The 23,865-nt window shown below is 42.0% G+C and overlaps 1 protein-coding gene across 2 annotated transcripts in view; it reads left to right on the top strand.

The window, feature by feature from the left end:
- KIF26A (kinesin family member 26A) overlaps positions 1 to 23,865 on the top strand; it is a 100,809-nt gene that overhangs the window by 74,120 nt on the left and 2,824 nt on the right. For both annotated transcript variants that reach the window (XM_054827975.1, XM_054827976.1), the window contains 8 exons: positions 9,947 to 10,156; positions 12,138 to 12,231; positions 12,706 to 12,968; positions 13,219 to 13,402; positions 13,701 to 13,860; positions 15,569 to 15,731; positions 16,294 to 19,687; positions 23,581 to 23,771. In XM_054827975.1, coding sequence (XP_054683950.1) covers positions 9,947 to 10,156; positions 12,138 to 12,231; positions 12,706 to 12,968; positions 13,219 to 13,402; positions 13,701 to 13,860; positions 15,569 to 15,731; positions 16,294 to 19,687; positions 23,581 to 23,771 — 4,659 coding nt within the window. The remainder of the gene's footprint in view (positions 1 to 9,946; positions 10,157 to 12,137; positions 12,232 to 12,705; positions 12,969 to 13,218; positions 13,403 to 13,700; positions 13,861 to 15,568; positions 15,732 to 16,293; positions 19,688 to 23,580; positions 23,772 to 23,865) is intronic.

Consider the following 23,865-nt stretch of genomic DNA (forward strand, 5'->3'; position numbering starts at 1 on the left):
GAGGGCAGATTTCACACTGGAGCAAAGTTAGCAGTGGTGTCATATGGAGATCCATGCTGTTTGGTGTCTTCCTAAATGTTTTGGATGAGGTGGTGAAGCTGTGTATTCAAAACGGCCAAAGCTAAAATTGACTCTGCAGACTTGGAAAAAGATGTCATGACACTGAAGTTACTGCGTGGATAGAGAGGCAGATGAACTTTCATATTGATTAACGTAAGGTAATGTACATAAGAAAAGGAGCTCTAACTATGCAGTCACAAACGAGAAGCTGTAAGGAAATCAGGCATGACCATAACCCATTTTATGAGCCGTCATGGAAACTACAGCATTAGGTTTGTTCTCATGAGTCTGAGCTTCTGAAGAAATGCTTTATTGACTGTTCAGGAGGCAAGAAGATTAAACATCTTTAGTTTTAGGGGGTCTCTAACAGTACGTGATATAAATACATGTTCTTCTTCAGGCTCATAATGCTTAAATAACAGTCACTCGATATTTTTTTCTTTACTGGCCTTCTTCCTTGAGGTAGTATCTTTAAAGAAGTTTAATAGAGGATGGTAACAACTGAAGAAATTTAAATATTTCCCCTCCTCTCCCATGTATTTATCTCTAAATTACCTTCTCAGTGGGGAGCTATTGCTGTGTCTGTGCGAGGGAAAGCCTGGATCCCAAGACCCCAGCATGCAGAAGCAGCAGCAGTGTGTGTTTTGCTGCTGGTACAGACCTGGACCCCAGTAAGCCTAAACCTTTGGAAAAAAGACCTCACCAAACAACTTAACACCCATACCTGGAATTTTAACTTCCTTATTCGATGTGCACTTTAAAAGGTCCCTTACCATGACTAGTGGCTTTTCCTGCCAAAGAAATTCCCTTTGGCCACAGCACCGATTCACTGGAGAGCTTCCTCATGCATTAAGTCCTTTTCATTGGTTTCCAAGTTAAACACATGAATAAGAATTATTCTGAATTGGGGTAAGGGACAGTGGAATCTAAGGAGCTGATTGAATTGAGCATAGGCAGCATCGGGACTATCTTGGGTGTTTCTGTGGCGACTAGAATTGGAATTAGTCAGTCCAGCTCACAGGTCCTGTCACTGGTTGTGGAACTCTGTTTTGAACTTGTGAGTTCAATGGACATTTGGGGAAGGGAACAGGCTTGAATTCTTGCTTCTTGTAAGCTGTATCACTATAGCAAAGGCAGTAACTGTGCATTGTCAGAACTGCTGGAGGAGGCAGGAATGTGGAAAAGATTGTGAGGGCCAAGTTCTTGCACTTGAACTCAGTTGTTATTTGAGCCCAAGATCTAAATTTGTTCTTAGTCTTACATCATCATCTCTGTGCATATCAGCATTTCCCCACAGCAGAACTCTGTATGTGGCTTTTCATGGTTCAATACATTTGTTAGAGACTTACTACAGCAGAGAGCCTACATGTATCTTTTGCAATTTCTATTTGTAATTTCTCATTGTTTCAAGTACTCTCTTGGAAGGTGGGAAATAAATGTCGTATTAATTTCTTTTACATTTCACAAATACCAATTTTTCCCCTTTATAATAATTTCAGCAGGAGTGTGTGGACTTGTCCTGTGATACAAATCTTTAATTAAGCCTTTTGCTTAATTTTCTTTACTAAGAGTGAAAAATGTTATACACTCTTACATGTGCTTGCAGGGTTTGTCTATATCCAGGAATACCAAGTAGGGTAAAGTTAAAAAAAGAAAAAAAAAATATTTAGGATTGTAGGTCTATCTGGGACCAATTTTTCATAGAATCAACAATAATCAAAGTCTCATTCACAAAAGAAAATCCCACTACCAATGCAAACTGGATACTGAAAGGAATTTTGCTCACTACTGATAAATGTTATGCAGCAAATTTCATACCTTTCTCTTGAATGTGCCAAAACCATCAGAGTCCAAATCATTTAGCTGAATCCTACTTAAAAGGCAATGATCCAGTACAGTATGATTCTTGTAACTGAATCATTTTTGTGGTCTCTCTGGGTGTTATTAAATTTAATGTCAGAATAGTAGGAAAGACGTCTGAAAGCCATTTAATATTGTCACTGGAAAGAAGTTAGATTATGCTCAATTTCTGACATTAATGTGCTACTTAAGATAATTTATCATATTGTGGTATTAAAAAAAGACATCCTTTTTACAGTAGCTGCTGTGTAGCATTCTAATTTGCTATTTTTCTTTAGCATGGTAGGAAGCCTTTTTCATGCAAAATGTTTTTTTTCTGGGGTTCTATTCAGCTTATTCTTTATAATACTGCATCACTTACAACAGCAACCTTAAGTGCTTGTCTCTTCCAAGGATCCTGTCAATTTTTTATGTTATAATGACAGAATCCTCCTATGTGAGACAACTGAAGTGGAGCATTTAAAGAGAATCTGAATTGTCAGACATGTTTCTTGCACAGGTATATACATACTGGTCTCCATTTGTGTGTGTAAGACATTCACTTTCATTTATGCTTTACCAAGCCATAGCTAAGGTACTGCTAATATGATTTACTGATCATGCAGGGTTTTCTTAAGTGTGCTGTATGTCCCATTCACTGGTTCTTATGATGGTTTGATGACGGATAACAAATAGGTACTTAATTTTGTCGTCTTTATCGCTGCTTGTTTCCTAATGACTAGAGTGTTATTTCTGGTATAAATCATGTATCGTACTAAGTACTCTTCTGTCCATGTATGTAGTCCTGTATCATCCAAGGCACATACATCCCTGCTGAAATGCTTTGAACTGCTTAAGCAAAAATGTGGCAAAATTAGATAAAAACACACAATTTCTTCTACTTCGTTTTCACCTTTAAAAATGAAATAGTTTTCTTCATGTCTCCTGGGACTAGAGAATCAATTCTTCTTTAATGGAGTACAATATAGAAGTGATTTTTTCTTTTTTCTTTTTTTTTTTTTTTAGGTTCTCCCAAGGGAGCTAGATGGTCTATGCTAGCATGGCAATTTTGCATATAAATTTGCCATCCATTGGTAGTGGCAGTATATGAAAGGCTTGTAAGAACTACCCACAGTAAACCAATTTAGCAAGGGTTATATATCTGTCAGTTACAATTAAATCCATGAAAAATACTGGCTCTGAACTAGGACTTTTGTAATTTGGTTTATACTGTAGTTGAAAAATAAGTGATTTCATTGGAAAATGGTCTTTATTCAACTGAATGTGAATTCCTTGTAATTTCTTGCTGAGAAATCTTAATTCAGAATGGTGTATATTGAAACATAGTTATTTAATTAACCTGCTGTTATACGCCATTTTGTGAACATTGGACAAAATTAACTTCCTGGCTGCACGATGCCTGTCAAGGATGTGTGTTTCCAGGGAATATTTAGTGTCCATTCAAATTTGATATAATGACATTTATTGCTAAAGACCAAATTGCTTGTTCATTTAGGGATTATGATACTGCTGTAATACAGAATATGACCAGCATTTTTAGAATGGATTCCAGTATAGTGCCAGCACTTTCCCAAAATACGGACAGATAAACTCAGAATTTATTTTAGTAAAAAAGGCTTGAGTGCATGTATTTTAAAATTTTACATGCTTTTTAATTCATTCCTTCTATTTTTTCCATCTCATTCTGTCTAATTTGAAACTTGACAACTATATAAGCATCACATGCTAACAAAGCATCACTATAAACACATGAACACTGCACATCCATTGATTTCAAAGGAGGAACCATATGTTACAGTTATGACTGTGCTAACATACTTGGCTGGGTCAGGGTATTAATTTCTTCAGTATTCAAAATGCCATGGAGTCTAGTCATTACTCAGTGAATTAGTGGAGTCTTCTCTGTCTACATGCCTGCCTCAAATTAAACAGCATAGAATATTTGGCACCCTTCACTCCACTGAAAAATGAATGACCAACACTATATATATCTTTCTGAGAGAGAGAGATATATATAGTGTTTTTTTGTATTCATTGTCTAAAACGTGTAGTAGAGGTCCGTGATAGTCTTAGGAACAGAATCCAACTCATCTGATTCTTTAAGTGTGAGACTGTCCTTCCCCTTTGGTGTCAGAGTTGATAGCCCTTCCATCTCTTTTGATTACGGGGTAATAATCAATGCGAACCTGACTGTCTCAGTCTCCTGGCTGTTTCTGTCTAAAATTGTGTAGGATTGTGTCATTCTCTCGGCTATCACTGGCTCTTTTCTCTACAAATTCAGCCTTGGACGTGATTTCTTCTGGGACCATGCATGCCTCACTGGTCTTGGAGGAGTTTTATGTTCATTGATGCATGGCTTTGCCATAGCTCCATTTAATTCAGCATATCCAAAATATATGGGCTGTATTAGACAAAACTGCTAGCTCGCGTCTGGCCATCAGTCTCACATTCATGTCAGAGAGTTGCTTAGAAATTGGGGTTTCACGGCTTTTTGGTCTGTCTCTTGGTTTTTCCAAACCTGCTTTCTGACACTGACATATGCTTGATGTTTTGCACTATCTTGACCAGTCCTGCAGCCAGCCCATTATTTTGGTTGCTGTGACTCCCCTGTCCTGTTCTTCTCAATTCCAGCTGATTCAGTATGCAGGGGGAAGTCTGGAAATCACGAGTCCACACAAAGGGGCATGTGGGGATGGTACTCCTGGAGGAGGTCACAGCATGGGAACAGTGACTGCCACGTCATGATAGGGCAGAAGATCTCTTCTTGTGACCCTTAGGTGTGAAATGGGGTGCACGGTAGCAACGGAGGAGGAGGATGTAAAAGGAGGAAGGGCAGGTACCAGCCAGGATGTATGTCCCTCAGTTTCTGACATGTTTCATTGTTTAGGTCAAAATTGTTCAATTTGCATCTATATCTGACTTTCATAAGGGTCAAAGATGTCAAGGTCTAGAGTTTTGGATCAGGGCTCCCACAAATTACCAATATCGGAGTGTACTATATGGATCTGTAGTTCTTTAGTAGTCTCATCAGATGTTTCTAAAACTGTATGGGGTTTAGCCCCATAGTCCTCCACATAAGGGACACTTTTTACCCTCTCTCATTTTTTTTCCAGAAATCTGCCCTTTGACAGTTTGTCTCCCTTAAAATTCTTTATGTGTGCACAAAACTGTGGTATAAAACCACTTGTTTTTATGCCTCGGCATCCATCCACTGGTTTGCCTTTGCATAGCTGGAGCAAATGAATTCTAGCTTGCAGTTGTTTGCTTTTATAGCTTTTCTTTTCCCTGACTTCCACTGTAGGCTGTCAGACATATAAACTTAAAAAAAAAAAAAAAAATTCCTTGATTGCTGTGAATCTCTCTCCCATCCTTGCCAGTGACGGTTAAAATTATAGCCATTATTGTGTGGGATGAGTGGGATTCTGACTTTATGCCACCCATTTCTAGGACTTCTCCAAATTATGTGCTCATTTATTTATTTGTTAAATTATTTATCTTTTAATGGTAAATTCAGGATGTGTTTGCCATCTTCTTTTCCCAAATACTTTTGATTTTAATGGGATTTCCTTCAGCAATTCTGCTGACCTCCTGGTTCCTGCAGAAACATGAATTTGGAAAGTTCAGCAGCTGAGTGTTAATCCCCAGTGTACAAAACCCACAAAATTAGAGTCAGTTAATTAATGAGATCCTTCAGTGGTTTGCATGACTTAGGCTGTCTTCAGGCAGAGAGAAAAGTTAATATAGTGCAAGTATTGTGATTTATGTGTTTCTTTTATTTTTATTTGCAGAAATTGAACTCAAGTACAAACATATCCTCTTTTTATATCAACATTCTCATTAAAATGGAGCCTCTATCCAATATTCAATGTCTGCATGAATGTCTATATACAAATCCTTGTACCCTTGATAATGATAAACTTCCACTTGTAATTCTTTTTCTTACTCTGCATCTTTCTGTGACATCGAAGAAGAAATACACAAAAAGGGGGAAGAAAGGAGTTACTAAAAATCCATAGTTCTAGCAAGCAGGGTCACCCTTATCACAGGAAGGATATGCCATCTTAGCTCTCCTTAAGGAGTCTAAAAGTGGTCAGGGCAGAGATGCCCTGGGCCTGAGATGACTTTTCTGGAATGACCACATTTGTATTGTCTTTCATTTTCTGTGTTCTTCCCCAGGCCCCATTGCCATTCATTTTAGTTCTCTCTCTTCTTTTTTTTTTTTTTTTTTTTTGCCAGTCCTGTTCTTATTCTTTCAGACCTGTCTTATTCTTCTATTTCTTGATTCATTTTCCTCTAAGTTCCTTACCTTGTGTTTGCTTTGTGCAAGCGTTACCAGTAGCTGGTACCGCTGCAGTTGGAACTGACCACCAGAAAGCTGGCCATATTGTTGAATAACTGCCCACAGAGGGTGTGATCCTGAGTGAGCCTGAAATTAATGTCATTGCACTTAATTCTAGTCATTCGTTTTCATAAGCAAATAAAAGCATTAGAGCGCAGTGCAGGTATTGCTGCTATGCTCCCCAGTTATGGGCCAAAGTTACTTTAAAATTTGCAGGTTCCCATGTTTTTTTGAATCCTCCCCTCACTGCTAGCCCTTGTACGTGGATGATTTCCTGCACTGCGTGTTGCTATCTCTACAGACGAGCGTGCCTTTTGTATGAGAACTAGATAAAGAGACCCAGGAGAAGATGCAGTTAAGTTGATTCTTAAGGCAGGAACCATGCTGGCTCTATAGAATGCTGCTTTTTCTGCAGTACTCATCCCAGAAGAGTACTGGGATGAACTTCAGAGATGAGAATATAAACCTGTCACTGAAGATTGGTCCTGAAACACAGGAGGGCAAGAAGTGTAAGAGGAATAAATAGTACAACACCAAACCTTTCTTTTACGTACTTAGAAGTGTGTGTGTGCACCCAGGATCTGCCTGCACTTGGTTTTGTTGTTGCGAAGGGATATGTTTGAGTAATCTGTGCTTGTTGGTACTTTTATGAGCATTTCCACTTCATTTCTGGGTGAAGTCAGAGTCTGGCTCAGCATCATGAATGAGTTGGTAGGCATCACTTATAGATAGATTTAGTGGACAGAGAAACTACATTTGAAATCAGTGTGCTTCTATTCTGCAAATCAGCTTTTATACACAAAACACTAAAAGAGGAACTCCCTTGAGCTGCTTTTCTCTTCCCCCTCCCATTTGTCTTGAAAGCTCACTCCCACTGTAAAAATGAATATGACCCTTGAGGCCTGTTAAGTTTGGGATCTGATCCATTATGGGAAGCTATTTTAGTATCTTTCTGCTTCAGAGAGGTGGTTTCGAAAAGCTGATTTGACACACAAGGTTTTTCTGGGGGTGAAGCCATCTTTGTCTTAGGGCATCTAATGCTCTGATGGAGGTAACTGGCTGTTTAGGTCAGGAGCAAACCAATTTTCCTCTTATCCAAGCTCTGGCTGCTATAATCTAATAATAGGTGGAAGAGAGAACAGAAAGGACTGTTTAGAGAAGTGCTTTAAAAACAGCGTATATTTTAAAATTCATTTTAATCAAGTGACCCTGAAGTGGGCATTTGTATTTATATATATATATTTAGGTGTTTGGTTTTTTTTTTTTCCTCAGGGAGGTTATTTTTCTGAGCACCTTCGTAGCATGTCAAGGTTGAGCTAGCAGGCTAATACACAAAGCTGGCTTCATGGAGCTTTTATGGGGAAACAGCCTTGAGTGTGTCACCTCTGATGCACTTTGCTATTGAAGCAGCTGTTTCATTTATTCTAAGGTTCACTTATTTTCTGGGACTGTATTTTCATATTCATATTGCTATGAAAGGGGAAAGAAAAGAAAAGAAAGTGCTGAAATCGGGGGACTGCTTGAGTCAATAGGTGGAAGAATTTGCTGCTACCTTTGGTGGAGTCTCCTGCAGTGTTTACTGGAGGGGTCAGTTGTTTCTTAACCTCTTTGTTTGGAAAAAACACTGGGGAAAAGCTTTTATAGCCGCTTTCTGGAAAATATTTTCTGTAAGGATGCTTGAGTAAGTGTGCCGGGATGCCTGTGTGCAGCTTAGCCCCTGTAGAAAGTAGGAGCTGGAAAACGAAACAGTTGAGGACCTAAAAGAAATCTTCAAATCACTCACTCTCCGTAGTTGATAAAGAAAGGGACAGTTCTGCATGGTGCTTATTGCTGCACCCACACATCTGCTGTGGATCATCCTGGCTTGGGCCCTACATTTTGCTGCACCCACTGGGTGCAGGTGTCATCACCTCGTCATCTTGTCTGGTATGAAGGGCAGCTCTAGATGGTGGCTCAGCCTGCTCTGGTCTCTGTTCGATGCCTGCGTTTCCCGTGTTGTGCTGTGCTGAAGTAAGTTTTCAGCTTCAGTTCTTCCTTTGCCATTATTTCTCTGGATACAGGAGTGACAGGGAAGTGCTGACTGCAAAACGCATTTTTTTGTAAAGACACAAAGAATGTGTCAGTGTAGTAAGTGCACACCATTTTAATGAAATAATGTTCTCAGAACATAGTAAATAGGAGTCAAATTGTTCTGACATATTTAAGGTTAAATTTAGCAACAAAAAGTTACTGAAAAGGATGATCATTCTTCATCAGAGATGGATGCTTTCCAACCCGGCTTCCCCATGCAACATCCAGCTCAGGGCTAAAGGTGGACCTGACTCAGATCAGCCGGTGATGGCGTGCTCTGTGTTTGGAGAGGTCATCTGGTGATTTGCAGCAGAGGAGTTGCTATCTGTCACTCCCCTTCCACTTCTTTTACAGCACTTGCACCTGATTTGGGTGTTTTGTGGGTCAGTAGTTGCATCGCAGAAGATGAAGCTCCTGATGGGTGCTCTGGAGAGTACGGGCGTAAATTGTTCCAGCTCTGCTGGCTGTGGTGCATTACAGCCATGGAGGCTCTTCACCCAGTGAAACTAGATGGTTAACACTGGTGCTGTGAAAGTTGTCTGGTGGTTGGATAAGGAGATAATACTGTTGTAAAGCTTGTTTTGGAAACACTCTGGCTGAGCATTGCTTTTCTCTTAAGTTTGATCTGCTGGGCAGTGCAGAATTGAAGATCGGCAAAGTGATTCACTGCGCCTGTAATAGTCATTTCCTTCAGTGCAAGGCATATAAAACATGTTGGTTCTGACCTGGGAGCATTTCATAAGGATAAATGGTCATAAGTGGGTGTGAGGCAATATTTCACAGTTTTTCAAAGTAAGAGTGTGATTTCCAGGAAGCTTAAAAGCTTCCTGGCTGCAGGTGTGCAGCCTTTGCTGAACTTTAGTGAGACCCAGTCACTTGGCTCCCATCAGCTGCTTTGGAAATCACAGCCAACATGTCTGAGCTCTAAAAACGCTGTCTTAAAATGCCATGTGTAGGAAATCAGCGTTTGCAATGCTGCAATAGAAATGTACTTTGTGAGTGGTTTCTTTTCAAGCTTTTTGACCTTTTAATGCTTTTTTTTTTTCTTCCCTTCTTTCCCATTAAATCTACAACTAACCAGTGAAGAGCCTAGCAATGAAGCATAAAGGCTTCTGCCTGGGAAGGCTATAAGAGAAGCACCTTTTTATTATACGAATGTGAACCGGGAATTGAAAGTTTCTAGATTTAGTTCAGTTTGAATGCACTAGCTGTTTGAGCCTTGCGTTATTCGGACTGATTTTTCAGAGTGGATCAGTTTGTGCTTTCGGTCACATTAAGTACTTGAAAGGCAGGAGACTAGAGTTTCCTTTTCTTTAGGCATGGTATTATACCTACAGTGCATTATACCTGCAGATCAGACATTTATAAATTGAAATTGTAAAACTGGAACAGAGTCAACCGAAGAGACAAAGTGCACCTTTAAAAGGTAGTTCAGTGAAGACCCCAGGGTGGAAACCAGGCTGGAAAATCTGGCTCTGGTTTTGTCCCACGGTTGTTTTGACACACCTAAATATTACAAATGAATGTGTCATGGGATGGGGGAGTGGGTTTGGGAGGAATGCTTTGCATGCGTTTAGCTGGGAACTCAAGTTGTCGCTTTCTTCTGAATTCTTGCAGGTGAAAGTGATGGTAAGGATTTGTCCCTCTCAAGGAGCACACGAAACATCCGAATCCATGTCCTTCCTAAAGGTAGACCCACGAAAAAAGCAAATCACGTTTTATGATCCAGCAGCAAGTGGGCCTTCCAATGCAGGTCACAGGAGAGGAGTTGTTGCTGTCCCAAAGATGTTTGCCTTTGATGCGGTTTTCCCCCAGGATGCTTCGCAGGTACTGGAGTCACTCGCATAAACCTCCTGAGTCTTCTCATGGCCATTGCATTTGATTGCCTTAAGAGTTCTTTCCATTCCTGGGGAATTTTATTTGAATGAGTTGCTTTAATGCCTGGAAAAAACATGGTAATTAATAGACAAGTGGGTAAATTCTTACATTTTCAGTTTAGTCGAGATGTAAAATTAAGGAGTAATAGCTGGGGAGGTGGATTTGCTGACTAAAATATCTCCCTGCATTTTCTCTTGTTAGAGAAAGACACACAGCCAATTTGAAATTCACTTTTCCATCCAGTTAGGTTTTAACCTGTTTGATGTCACTGAAATAAAGTCCTTCCCCACTGCTTTCAATGGGAAATGAACATGTGCTTACTGTTAAACTAAATGCTGTTGTTAGGAGAAGAGATACAGCTAACCCTGTGGGATTGCCATACTGAAACAGTTAGGGAGCTTTTATATTTTCCTCGCTTTTTCCAGTTTGTTTATACTGTGTTTTTGACTGATTATTTTATCTTGATGGTGGTGCTGATGGCTCATGCCTTTCTCTTGCCCTGCAAAAAGGTGTATTTGTAAAGTAGCAGCCCCAGACCTGAAATCTGATACACAGATGGGATGGCTGGTATTTGAGAGGATTATGGGCTGCACTATATTCGGTGATATTTGACACCTGAAATTTCCTTCTGGGAAAAATATTGGATTCAGAAAAAACTCCTAGAACAACTTCAAAAAGAGGAAAAAAATTAAGCAGAGTATGAAAAACTACTTCAGGTTTGAGCTGCCTGAAAAAAATTAGGGTTTTTAAACCTAAAAACCACAAAAAATCCAAGGTGAAAATAGTATATTAGTGTTGAGAAAACATGACAAGATCTAGTTTAGAATCACACCCTCAGATCTTCTCCTAGGATTTTGTTTAACTTTTTGGGTCTCAAACTAGAGATATGAAAATATCTGTAAGGTCCAAGTTCTAGCCAAGCGCTAAAGATGGAGAATAACCTCCCACACAGATCAGTGCCTAAAGCAATGGTAAGCATGCCAGGAGGCTGGTTTTAAGATTCTGCATAAGCTCAAATGGCATCTTTCGGCAGAAATATGCAACAGTGATCTCAACGTTAGTCTAGAACTGGAAGTGGCTTTTTCGTACTTGGGTTGCCCGCCCTGCCGCAAGATGACCGGTCACAGCCTGCTTCTCTGCTGGTTTTGGCACTGGTCCTTCAGGTTGTTGACCCCTGGTTTGGGCTAGGCTCTTTCAGGTCCTTGTGGAGGGCCTGTTGGGTGGCCTGTTTGTGGTGTTTTTGGGTGATGTTGGCCAGTGCAGCCACTTACCGTTGCTCGAGGCAAGCTTGCTGCCATGCACCTGCAAACAGAGCCTTATCGTTTCACTGTAGTTACATATTTACACCAACCCTCTCCCCTGCCCCCAGTTGCTGTACTTAATAGATCATCTTATTGTATATTTGAAACCTTCACTGACGTGGATAAACTGGTTTTAGTACACTCAAATATTTTTAGCAAGTTCTCTTTATTGATGATGATGTTTCCCCTGGAAGAGGAAAATGTGATACTATGAAATCTTATTCAGGGATCTTAATGCATTTTCTCCAGTATAAATGTCTTTTTAATTCCTGTGAGCACTCTTGAGTAACTTAATTTCAGTGGAGTTGCTACTATTGCTGAATAGCCTTGGCTAAGCTATTATACCAGCAGGAAGCCTGGTTGGATAGCGTTCAGTTTGCTACATTAGTCATAGAATCAATATTCCAAGAGAATTGGTTTAATAGAATTGAGAACTATTTTAGGCTGTAGTAGCATATTTTATTATTTTTTAAGATAGCATAGTTACTAAAATAATAGGACTGATGCCATAAAAATGGGGAGAATATTGCACCTCAAAAATATTGAGTCATTCATTTCATTACAGAAGAATAGTACAAACCATAGCAGTATATGCTCTTTTACTTATTTGTCTCCAATCTTTCTTTCAGGCTGAAGTATGCTCTGGAACAGTAGCAGAAGTAATCCAGTCTGTTGTGAATGGTGCAGATGGTTGCATATTTTGCTTTGGTCATGTCAAGCTTGGTGAGCTCCCAAATTCGTTACCGTTAATTACTATGTCAGCCTGGTAATTACATGCTGTCAGCTCCTGGAACAATAAACCTGGAGTATATGAATAGATTAGAATTTCTTTTTAATTAGCTTTGCAAACTTATCATGGTTTATTTCTACACTGGGATTGTAAGTTTTAATTTGAAAAGGTAAAACGTAACATCAAATTAGCTTATTCAAGAGCAAGTTTATATAGGTGCATTGTGATGAAAATCAAAAGATCAGAGATGTTTTTAATGTTAATTTGCTGTGGGTCTGAGTTACAAAAATTGCAAAACTAATTGAATAAATAGTAATGGATTAATAATTAAATACTTTGCATTTTTGCATCTGTTCTTTCCCATTATCTGTGCAGCACATGGCATTGCATGTTATGTACAGTGGTGATATGAAGAGACACTATCTTGTACAAGAAAGGTGAATTAACTTCATGTTTGTCTTTTCCAGGAAAATCTTTTACCATGATTGGGAAAGATAACTCCACACAAAGCCTTGGTATCATCCCCTGTGCAATTTCTTGGCTCTTCAAATTAATCAATGAACGTAAAGAAAAAACTGGGACTCGTTTCTCTATTAGAGTATCTGCTGTGGAGATCAGTGGCAAAGATGAAAACCTTAAGGATTTGTTAGCTGAAGTAGCCACTGGCAGTCTGCAGGATGGCCAGTCTCCCGGGGTTTATCTGAGAGAAGATCCAATATGTGGAACCCAGGTATAATGGATATCAGAACACAGATTTTTCTGAGCCTGACTTTCTTCTGCTTTTTATTTCCTTTTATCTGACAACAATTATGACAACTTTTAAGACAGTAAAAAAAATTTATTGCTTTTAATTTATAAGCCCTTCTCCCATGGTGTACATATTTGTTTCTTTTAGTGCCCTAGAGATTTAGCCAGTTCAGTAAATAATAATAAAAAAAATGCCCCTGTGCTAATTAGTCATTTTCTTGTTTGTATTCAAGCTTCAAAACCAAAGTGAGCTAAGGGCCCCAACAGCAGAGAAAGCCGCCTTTTTCCTTGATGCTGCAATTGCTGCCAGAAGTACCAGCAAACCTGAATGTGAGGAAGAAGATAGGAGGAATTCACATATGCTCTTTACGCTTCACATATACCAGTATCGCATGGAGAAGAGTGGCAAAGGAGGAAGTATGAATGTTCTTACCATATTGTTTATTTTTAAATGACATGGGTTTGTGTTACTTTAAACAGTAATTTGCAATAAACTTGAAAGGAAAATATGAAGTGAACTCTCCAGCCGGTCCAGTCACCTTTAACTTTGGTAGCTGTGGCTAATATCTGGTTTCCTTGCTATTAATATTTATTTTGGTCATTATCCCATGCTGTATTCATTATTTTCCTCATTTGAATACATTTTGAATACCAACTTTGGCTTGAGTCCATGCAAGAACGTGATATACAACTGTTTTTCTCCTTTTTGTTTTAGTGTCTGGAGGACGCAGCCGTTTGCATCTCATTGATCTAGGGAGCTGTGAAAAAGTGCTGAGCAAGAGCCGAGATGGAGGAGGCTCTCTGTGTCTGTCTCTCTCTGCCCTGGGCAATGTAATTTTGGCCTTAATAAATGGTGCTAAGCATGTGCCATATAAGTAAGTGAATTATTGCCTGCATTATCTTAAATTTGTGGCTGGTGTTAGCAATGAATTGCATCAAGAATTTACTCTTTACCTACGATGAAGTTAAAGGAAGTTCTGTCAGAGTGGAGTCTGTCTTCTTTTAAGGTCACTTGTATGTTACATATATCTATTCTTCTACCTGTCTATACATATATACACACATATACACCACTTTTTAAATGTCACATAGTAACATGAAATTCTCAATTACATGGCCAAAATTATAGGCATGTTGGTATATACTTAAGTTGGGTGAAATGCTGGGGAGGTTTTGATTGTTGAAAAAAACAGGGGAAAATGGGCAAAATGTTTTCTTTCCTTCTAGCTCCTCTTTGTTTCCTGGGGTTGGAATTTAGACCGATCTCAGCCAGCTGGACATTAGTGAACAATTTAATCAAAATTTCATAGGATTTTCTCTCCTTTTCCAAATTTTAAAAACTGTATTGAAATTTCTGAAAATACTAGAGAGTTTGTCAAGTATGGTCATCAGAGGTTGTTATTTCTGTATGCCTTTTTGAATGATACATCATTTCAATTAAAAAAAAAAAAGACCACCATGTTGCACATTTGTTTAGCAGAAGCAAACATTTAGGTGTGCTCCTTTGTGGAGTGTACTTGATAATAATATTACGTCAAACACACCTGTGGGGAGCCCAGCTTAAAGACAACAGCCACATTGTAAACACCCCCACCAGAACTTGGCCTTCAGTCCTTAAATTTAATTGCTGCTTGTCTTCATGCGTTATAACTTTGTGCTGTTGTTATCAATCATGTCACTTCACATATTTATCTAGTGCTACATCTCAAACAGGTGTTCTTTCTTTCTTTATTAGGCAGAAGGATAATTGCCTCAGGCCAGTTCCTAGGTTTTTGGATGGAGTAGAGGATGGATGGGTTAGAATAGGGAAGGGCAGATCCTCAACTTTGTCACCTGCCGTGGTTTAGAGAGCAGACGTGATGGTAGTTCCCACATGTTGGGCCAGCTCAGGGGAGTAGAAAGCAGCCTCCTGGGAGTCCTGGGGACAGATATCGTGGAGACCAGTGGAGGGCAAAATGTCACCTGTTGTGTCAGCTTTGCTGTCCATGATGGAAGACTCGCATCACCAGGAAAGCTTTCAGAGAGAAGTTCTGGTTCCCATTTGCTGTGTCAGAGCAGAGCACAGCAGGCAGAATGGAAACTAGATTAGTTGGGGTGGCACTGATAGTATATTTCTGATATCTAACATTGTTATATTTGTTTAGAGATTTCTTACCATTTCTGTTGACTTATTTTTTTCTTATTATCAAAATTGTTTGCATAGAGCTCACACAGTTTAGCTATCCAAGTACTAAGTCTGCTCAGCTGAAAATACAGCACTCATGAGCGCTTTGGATAATATTAGCTAAGCCTGAGATGACTAAACTGGTTATCAATCAATTGTTTTACAGTTGCCTAAGTAACAACATGACTTACCATACTGCAAATACACAGGCAGATAAATAATTAGAATATTGATATCTTTGTATGTGTACATTTAGACATGTTTTAAGTGTGGTCAAATAATAGGAGCATATTTCTTATCTACGTGTACCATACGTGCATATATCCTATGAGAGTGAAAGCACAGCTTGCAGTGTAAAAATCTGCAAAAAAAGATTGTAATTTCTTTAAACCACCTTAGTGTTCTCATTTGTTACACAGGGACAACAAGTTGACAATGTTGTTGAGGGAATCACTTGGGAACATCAACTGCAGAACTACTATGATTGCGCATATTTCTGACTCCCCAGCCAATTATGCAGAAACTCTCACCACCATTCAGCTTGCATCGCGAATCCACCGAATGAGAAAGAAGAAATCCAAGGTTGGTTCACAAACAAGCAAAAATTAATTCATTTGAAAATGAGTTTTCCTAACCTCTCGGTGGGGGAACATGGGATTTCTCGGCGGTAAGAAGTAATACAAAATGCATAAAAGCTCAGGAGAGGAACTGGCAAATGACTTGGCACTGAGCCATCATCCTGCCCTCGATCCTTAATCCTGAAATTCCCTTCTTTTTGTTCCAAACACATATTCTTTCTTTGCTGATATGTAGAACTATCTCAAAAGCTCCTATTTGTATTAATTACAAACCAATAAGGAAGGAACAGAAAACTTTTAAGGACAAAGACAATGCATAATATTTAATGGAAATTATCTGAAAAGATGTGATTGTTATATTACTCTTAATACAGTAAAATCTATGTAGCATGACCTTGTTATTTTAATTCACACGCTAACATTTTTCCACTGGATGTAGTTGTGATAGTATACACAATGCAGAGAGTATATAGCAAATCTGACATTTTAAATAAATTATATGTACAGATATATATTTATATATATCAATTAACATTAATAACTTTTCCCTTATTGATCATTTGCAGTATGCATCCAGCTCGTCTGGAGGAGAGAGTTCATGTGAAGAAGGACATGTCCGAAGACCACCCCATTTGCGACCATTCCACCCACGAACTGTTGCCCTTGACCCTGACCTTCCTGTCCTGAGTATATCTAGTGATCCTGATTATTCCTCTAGCAGTGAACAGTCTTGTGATACTGTCATCTATGTTGGTCCCAATGGTGCAGCTTTGTCTGACAGGGAATTGACAGATAATGAAGGTCCTCCAGAGTTTGTTCCCATAATCCCATCCCTAAACAAGAAAAGAAGTAAAGACAATTCTGCTATTGGTAGGAGTTCTGACAAGGACCATTTTAAATGCAACACTTTTGCTGAACTGCAAGAAAGGTTAGAGTGCATTGATGGAAGTGAGGAACCTATCAAATTTGCTTGTGGAGAAATCTCTGTTGTGTCCAACTGTAGTCCAGTCCCTGGAGGTACAGAAAATGCACAGTCTAAGGTGATAAAGGAAAAAATATCTTCTCCTTCTGGAGGATTTAAGAAACCAGTTCCACAAGAAACTGCATCTCCCAAAAAAGGACATAATCTTCCTTTCCAGGCTGTTGCACCAAGGGGTGGCAGTGGCAATTGTCATGAAAAGAGCACACCTCACTTGAAAACAGAGCTTTCGAAGCCGCAGAGCAGACCTGACAACAAAATAATAGACTCAATACTGGAAGGAGAGAGAGAGACAATCACTGATTCCCTGCAGTCCTCAATGTCTAGCCCTTCAAGGAATCTGGAGCAGAATAAGGCCACAGCTGAATGTGTCATTAAGGAAAAATCCTTATACATGAAGAGACCCTTGCCAAGCCCAGCACCTCCGCCTCCACAGCAGAAAGAGCAGGTGCTGAGCTCCAAAGCTGAGAATTTGGAGCTGGACAATAGCAATGCAGTTCGGACTCCTCCTGTGGGAATGAGCAAGCAGATGGGAAACAAACCTGAGCAAAACCCTGTAGGAAGCACACTCCTGGTTGGCAGCAACACCCAGAATCAGTCAGGTGCAATAGAGGTACATAGCTTCAGGTCAGCGTTCAGAGGGAAATGTTTTGATCGGGATATACTAACCACCACGGTGACTTTGCAGCAGCCTGTTGAGCTGAATGGAGAGGATGAGCTTGTTTTCACTGTGGTGGAAGAACTATCTATTAGCGGCATTATGGATAATGGAAGACCGTCCAGCATCATTAGCTTTAACAGCGACTGCTCCCTTCAGGCCCTTGCATCAGGTTCGAGGCCAGTCAGTATTATCAGCAGCATAAATGATGAGTTTGATGCTTATACCTCACAGGAGACTTCTACTGGTGCTACTGGTGTAAATATTGATATTGTTGTGCCCTTTGCTAAGGATCCCTTTACCAGCAGCAGACGTTCCTCCATCAGTTCGTGGCTTAGTGAAGTCAGCATCTGTACAATCGAAAGTGATGGAGCCCAGTCTAGTGACAGTTTCATCGCACAGTCATCTTACAGCTGTAATAAGTCTGAGGAACCCTTCAACTTGGATTCATCCCATTTATCCGTTCCCCTGAAAAGCGCTCTGAACGACAGTGGATTTTGTTTCTCTGAACTGGAGAGTGAGAGCTTGAGTTCCAGCAAGCTGTCCTCAGGCATCAGCAAAAGCCCTCAAACCTCTGAAACTACCAAAGCATCTCAGATTAAAAGTGCTTTTTGTGTCACTGATCAGCCCGTAAAAATAAAATTTAGTAATTCTCGCGATACGCCTGTGATAGAAACAATACATTCTAGTCTTCCTAGGAAAACAAAAACTACCTCGTCTCCAATCCACAATAATACTGTCCTCAGCTATAAAGAGCTGCAAAATCCACATGGTATATTTGAAGATCCCTGGCTGTTGCGCACTGATTATCAGTTGGAAGCAAAACCTGCAGAATCACTGCTGTCTCCAAAGTCTCATGCATTTGGTGCTGAGAAGCAGCCAGGAAAAGCTGCCCAGTATTTTGGCGCAGCATCCAGGCCAACAAAGTCGCAGACTATGCTCGCCTGTTCACAGAGGGTTGTGGATGGTTGCGAAATGGCCTGCAAATCCTCTAGCGGAGCTGCAAAGAAGTCAGAAGTTGCGATGAAGATGCCACAGCTGAAGAGAGGAGCCACCACGTTGGGAGTGATGCCAGTGTCACATGCTAACAGTACTTTGTCAGAGGCTGTGACCCGAGGGAATTCGGATGCTGTCTTGGCCACTGGCAGCTTGAAATCATCACTGGGAAAGAAGAGTGCACCACAGAAGTCAACCATGTTGCCCAGGCCAGGTGGGCCAACACCACCAACGCCTCCTGTACGCAAATCGAGCCTGGAGCAGAAACCTGTCGGCCTGGGTAATGGTGGGGGAAAAGCCTCTGGCCTGGACTTTGCCAGAGCCGCCACACCAAAGGCTGAAGACGAAGCAGATTTGCGGTTGAAAGCTGGGTCTTACTTCAGTGAAAGCGCCAGCAGTAAAATGAACCTGAAGGGTGACCACTCTTTGCCCAAGATGACATCAAGCTTAAAGGCAAAGGCATCAAAGAGCGAAGCCGTGCACCGTTATGGGAGCCACATGTCCCTGGAGAGGTGCGACAGCCTGACGTCAGTCGGATCCAAAGCAAGCGTGGCGAGGGAGAACGGGAGTGCCAGCAACAGCCGGGCAGGGCGCTCTGTCCCCAGGCTGGGGGTCCCCCCTGTCACCTCCGGTGTAGGTTTACCACCGTCCTTCACTGCTTCTGTGCCTGGTAAAAACAGCCAGGCAAAACCCACAGCTAACCAGAAGGTGCAAGCGAATGGGAATAAAACCCGGGGCCTCTCTGCCAGTGGGTCAAAGTCTCTTAGTTCCTCTGTGAAGTCCCTGGCGCAGCCCGCAGGTAAGGGCTCTGGCGTGGCCCCCGGCGGGAAGGCAGCACCGCGCTCCATGCAGCCCGTCGGCAGCAAGCCTGGCCGAGGGACAATCATGGGGACCAAGCAGGCCATGAGAGCAGCCAACAGCCGCGTGAATGAGCTGGTATCGGGCAGCTCTGCCAAGGTGGGCCACTTCCGAGGCTCCACTGACTCCGACAGTGGCAATGACAGCGGCATTAACCTAAGCGATGAGAAGTCACAAATCCCAGTGCTGCCGTCTCCATACAGCAAGATAACGGCACCCCGGCGGCCTCAGCGATACAGCAGTGGGCATGGCAGCGACAACAGCAGCGTCCTAAGTGGGGAGCTGCCACCAGCCATGGGGAGGACGGCTCTGTTTTACCACAGTGGGGGCAGCAGCGGCTATGAGAGCATGATTCGGGACAGCGAGGCCACTGGCAGCGCCTCCTCGGCACATGACTCCATGAGCGAAAGCGGAATGTCATCACCGGGCCGGATGAGGAGTCTCAAGTCCCCCAAGAAACGATCAACAGGTAAGGAATGAAGGGGAACACAGCCAGGCATCTGCCAGTGCACTGCTGTGTCCCTGAGGATGGGGGCGTTTCATGGCACCTCTGAGGGAATGAGAGAGGAGGTTTTGGGGAAATGCAAAGCGGGGGGTTTGGACTGCCTGCATGCGCTTGCGTGTGCACGCGTATTGCTGTGACAGCAGCTACTTGTCATTTATTTCACTTCAAAGCTGCAGGTGTGACACAGGTGCTGTGGTGGAGAGGGCAGGAGAGGTGCTGGGCGCCCCGGGGCGCCGGCAGCCTCCCTGCGAGGGAGGAGGCAGCAGATGGCTGCTGGCAGACAGGGGGACGTTCCTTCCTCCCACAGCAGGGTCGGCAGCGAGCGCACCCCAAAATAGGAGGGCGTTATGGGTGGGTTGGGAAGAGTGAGGGTGCCAGGTGGGCACTGATGAGTTTTAGTGACTGTCGAGGAAGAGAAGGGCAATGAGGAGAGGAGGAGCTCTGCTGTCAGGCATCTGCAAGGGAATTTCAGTGAGATGGGCCGGGACTTTAGTTTGGAAATGAGAATAGGCCTGGAGGGGAGAAGAGCGTTTGTGAATTAATGAGGATTGCTGAATGCGTGTTAGATTACCCAAAGGTAAGGCTTAGGGGCAGAGCAGTAGAGTACGTCTGTAAGACGCATCGACTCTTACGTTAATGCTACCAGCTAATCGCAAAATTACTGTATTGCACTGTAATAGTGTTTTTATAAAGAAATTTTAGAGTGTGCATGTGGATGCTGTAAGCAATAGGAAACCGACTGGGGAGTGGCTCAGAAGAGGCAGTTCCAGCCCACTCACTGTGCTGAGGCAGACGTGTCTGATTACGCCACGCAAAGGTGGGCGTACGAGAGCCGGGTCCCCTTTCCTGCTCTCTAGTGCCTTTCTTATTGCTTTCACAGGTGGTGGTCATGTAAGTGCCGCTAGTTGTAGCCAGCTTCAAAATCAGACTCGTATGACTGCTGTTACAGTATTCATTTTTAGTGATCTAAGTTGAAGTCCTGTAGCATCATAAAGAATCGGTGGCAATTGGTGCCATGTAGCTAATGACCAGCAGCCTCGTTCAGCAACCTAAGCATACTGACTGTTGGAAATATAGCAGGAAATAATATCAGCAATGCGCTGAATCTGAGCTTTTGGTTGGAAAGTGGTAATTATTGCAATCCCTGTAGACACCCATGATGCTTGATTCTGGCAGTACAACCAAATGAGTTAAACTGATGTAGATCTCATGATGCTTTCTGGTCAAAGCAACTGAGTTGCTTCAGCAGGTAATAAATCATTTTGGAAACTTAGTGCAACATTTGCTGCAGTTCTCTTTCCATAGCTTATCAACCTCTTAAACCTTTCCTACAAATCAATATTAACAGCTGTATAAGTTGCACACATATTGAGAAGGCATTACCCACTGATGGATTTGTATTTGTTTTTGCCCCAGGAAATGCTTATAAGGTTTTTAAAAATGACAAACTATTTCTTTTTCCAATTGAAATTGCTCTATATCAGTAAATTATGTATTATTTTTTGGAGTGCTGTAGACTTCGAGACAATAATGTGTTTTATACATGAAATGAGGTTTCCTAGGAAGATCATGAAATATTTCTCACAAGAAATGTTTGGTGCAGACCCATTATTGGCCTAAAATTTATTGTAATCTTTGCAAAGTGTTAGAGATTCTTGGAGTAACTTATGTTGCACCAAACTGTGTTGGAGTCATGCAGTCTCTGGATTTAAGGACTGATCCTGCTCCCATATATGTCACTGGAAACCTTGTCCCCTTATCCTTTAACTTCATCTTTGGAGAAATGACATTGACCCTGGCTGGTACAGTGGAAGGATATGAAGTTTGTCTGCTTAGTATATGCATTTGACTGCATGTGTTTGGTGTCCTCTTCAGAGGGATCCTGCTGTCACCAAAGTGGTTACAGGATCAGTTACAGTGGGTGATTTCAGCAGGCAGGACTATAGTGGTGATTCAGGCTAAATGAATTGGGGTTGTGAGAATGATGAACAGGTGTTGGAGAAGTAGAATGAAGTCTTCCCCTTTCCAAAACATTCCCATTGTAATTGTTCTTGTTACTTAGAAATTAGCAAGGATGCAATTAAGAATTAGGGATGTTTTTCTCAAGAATATATACAGCAGGTAACTCTTCAGGCATCCATGGAGGTGTGTCACTTTGGGGGTACCTGCTAGGATTTGGTGTCCATTTCATGTTGAAGTTCATGACAGGGCTTACCTGACAGACTTAACTTGCACTTAACTCTCCTATAGAGATCTCAGCCTGGAAGTTATTTTGGTAGCACTGTCCTCTGAGCAGCACTGTCTCATCTGTTTGATGTACTCCCTTTTGTAAGACGACCATAAGAAATAAGACTTCTTACCTCCGAGTTGTTTTTCGATAAGAGGAGGAAATTAGGCACTAAATTTATTGTCACCAGTCACCCAAAAGCTGCTTACACTTACTGCTACCATGTGATACTTCAGCTTGTTTCTGGTGGCCTTCAGGGATGGGGAATGGCGGTTGCAGTCAGTTCATCACATGTTGTCTCTGCTGCTCCTTCCTCCTCAGGGGGAGGACTCCTCACACTCTTCCCTTGCTCCATTGTGGAGTCCCTCCCATGGGAGACAGTCCTCCACCAACTTCTCCAATGTGAGTCCTTCCCACAGGCTGCAGTTCTTCATGATCTGCTCCAGTGTGGGTCTCTTCCATGGGGTGCAGTCCTTCAGGCCCAGACTGCTCCAGTGTGGGTCTCTTCCATGGGGTGCAGTCCTTCAGGCCCAGACTGCTCCAGTGTGGGTCCCCCATGGGGTCACAAGCCCTGCCAGCAAACTTGCTCCAGTGTGGGCTCCTCTCTCCATGGGTCCACAGGTCTTGCCAGGAGCCTGCTCCAGTGCGGGCTTCCCGTGGGGTCACAGCCTTCTTCGGGTACATCCACCTACTCCGGCGTCAGGTCCTCCATGCGCTGCAGGTGGATATCTGCTTGACCATCATCCTCCATGGGCTGCAGGGGGACAGCCTGCCTCACCATGGTCTTCACAGGCTGCAGGGGAGTCTCTGCTCTGGTGCCTGGAGCACCTCCTCCCGTCCTTCTTCACTGACCTGGGTGTCTGCAGAGTTGTTTGTCTTGCATCTTCTCACTCCTGTCTCTGGCTGCAATTGCTCTTGGTGGTTTATTTTTTCCCCCTTCTTAAATACATTATCTCCGAGGCGCTACCACTGTTGCTGATGGGCTTAGCCTTGGCCAGCGATGGGTCTGTCTTGGAGGTGGCTGGCATTGGCTCTGTTGGACATGGGGGAGGCTTCTAGAGCTTCTCACAGAAGCCACCCTGTAGCCCCCCACCCTGCTACCCAAACCTGGCCACACAAACCCAGTACACACCTTAAAGCATTGGTAGTAGTTCTGGAGGGAATTGTTTGGTCTTTGCAAAAAGATAATACACTGAGAGGGATCTTGTATAGCCTTGCTTGGCTTTAACTGGAGGAGCAGATTTCCAGACTCACCTGCCATTATCAGTATTGGTTTGAAATTATTCACTATCTCATTGACATTGCAAGATTATGAATACCATCGTAGCCCACCAAAGAAAAATTAGTCCAGGCAAAATATTTTTGCAAGGAGAGAATAAAGAACTGATGCTCAGGCATCTGCTTTGGGGAGGAACTGCTGTTACTGCCATCCATGAACCAAGTGGAACATACCTTGTCAAAGCAGTAACTCATTAGCAGCCTGAGGGTATTTTACTAAAAGGAAAAGATCAAGAAAAGCATTTCTTCCTAAGTATCCTGAGAACCTAGTTCTTTCTTTAATTTACTGCAGTATGTTCTGCAGTCTGTTAGTTTCTTAGAGTCTGAGGAACACTTGTCTCTTGTATTTTAGGTCTCCAGCGTCGTAGACTGATTCCTGCTCCATTGCCAGATGCTGCCTCCCTAGGAAGAAAACCCAGTGTTACTGGCCAATGGGTTGATCTACCACCTTTGCCAGGCACTTTAAAAGAGCCATTTGAAATCAAAGTTTATGAGATTGATGATGTGGAACGGTTACAGCGACACAGACAAGAGGAAACTGAGGTCAGCACATATTTTACAACAACTGTAGACAACTTAAATTACAGTATACAGGCAGAATCCTTACTTGAATGCTGGAATGGTGTTCAGGAAATTG

Source organism: Grus americana, chromosome 5 (assembly GCF_028858705.1).
Source record: "Grus americana isolate bGruAme1 chromosome 5, bGruAme1.mat, whole genome shotgun sequence".
Lineage (NCBI taxonomy): Eukaryota > Metazoa > Chordata > Aves > Gruiformes > Gruidae > Grus > Grus americana.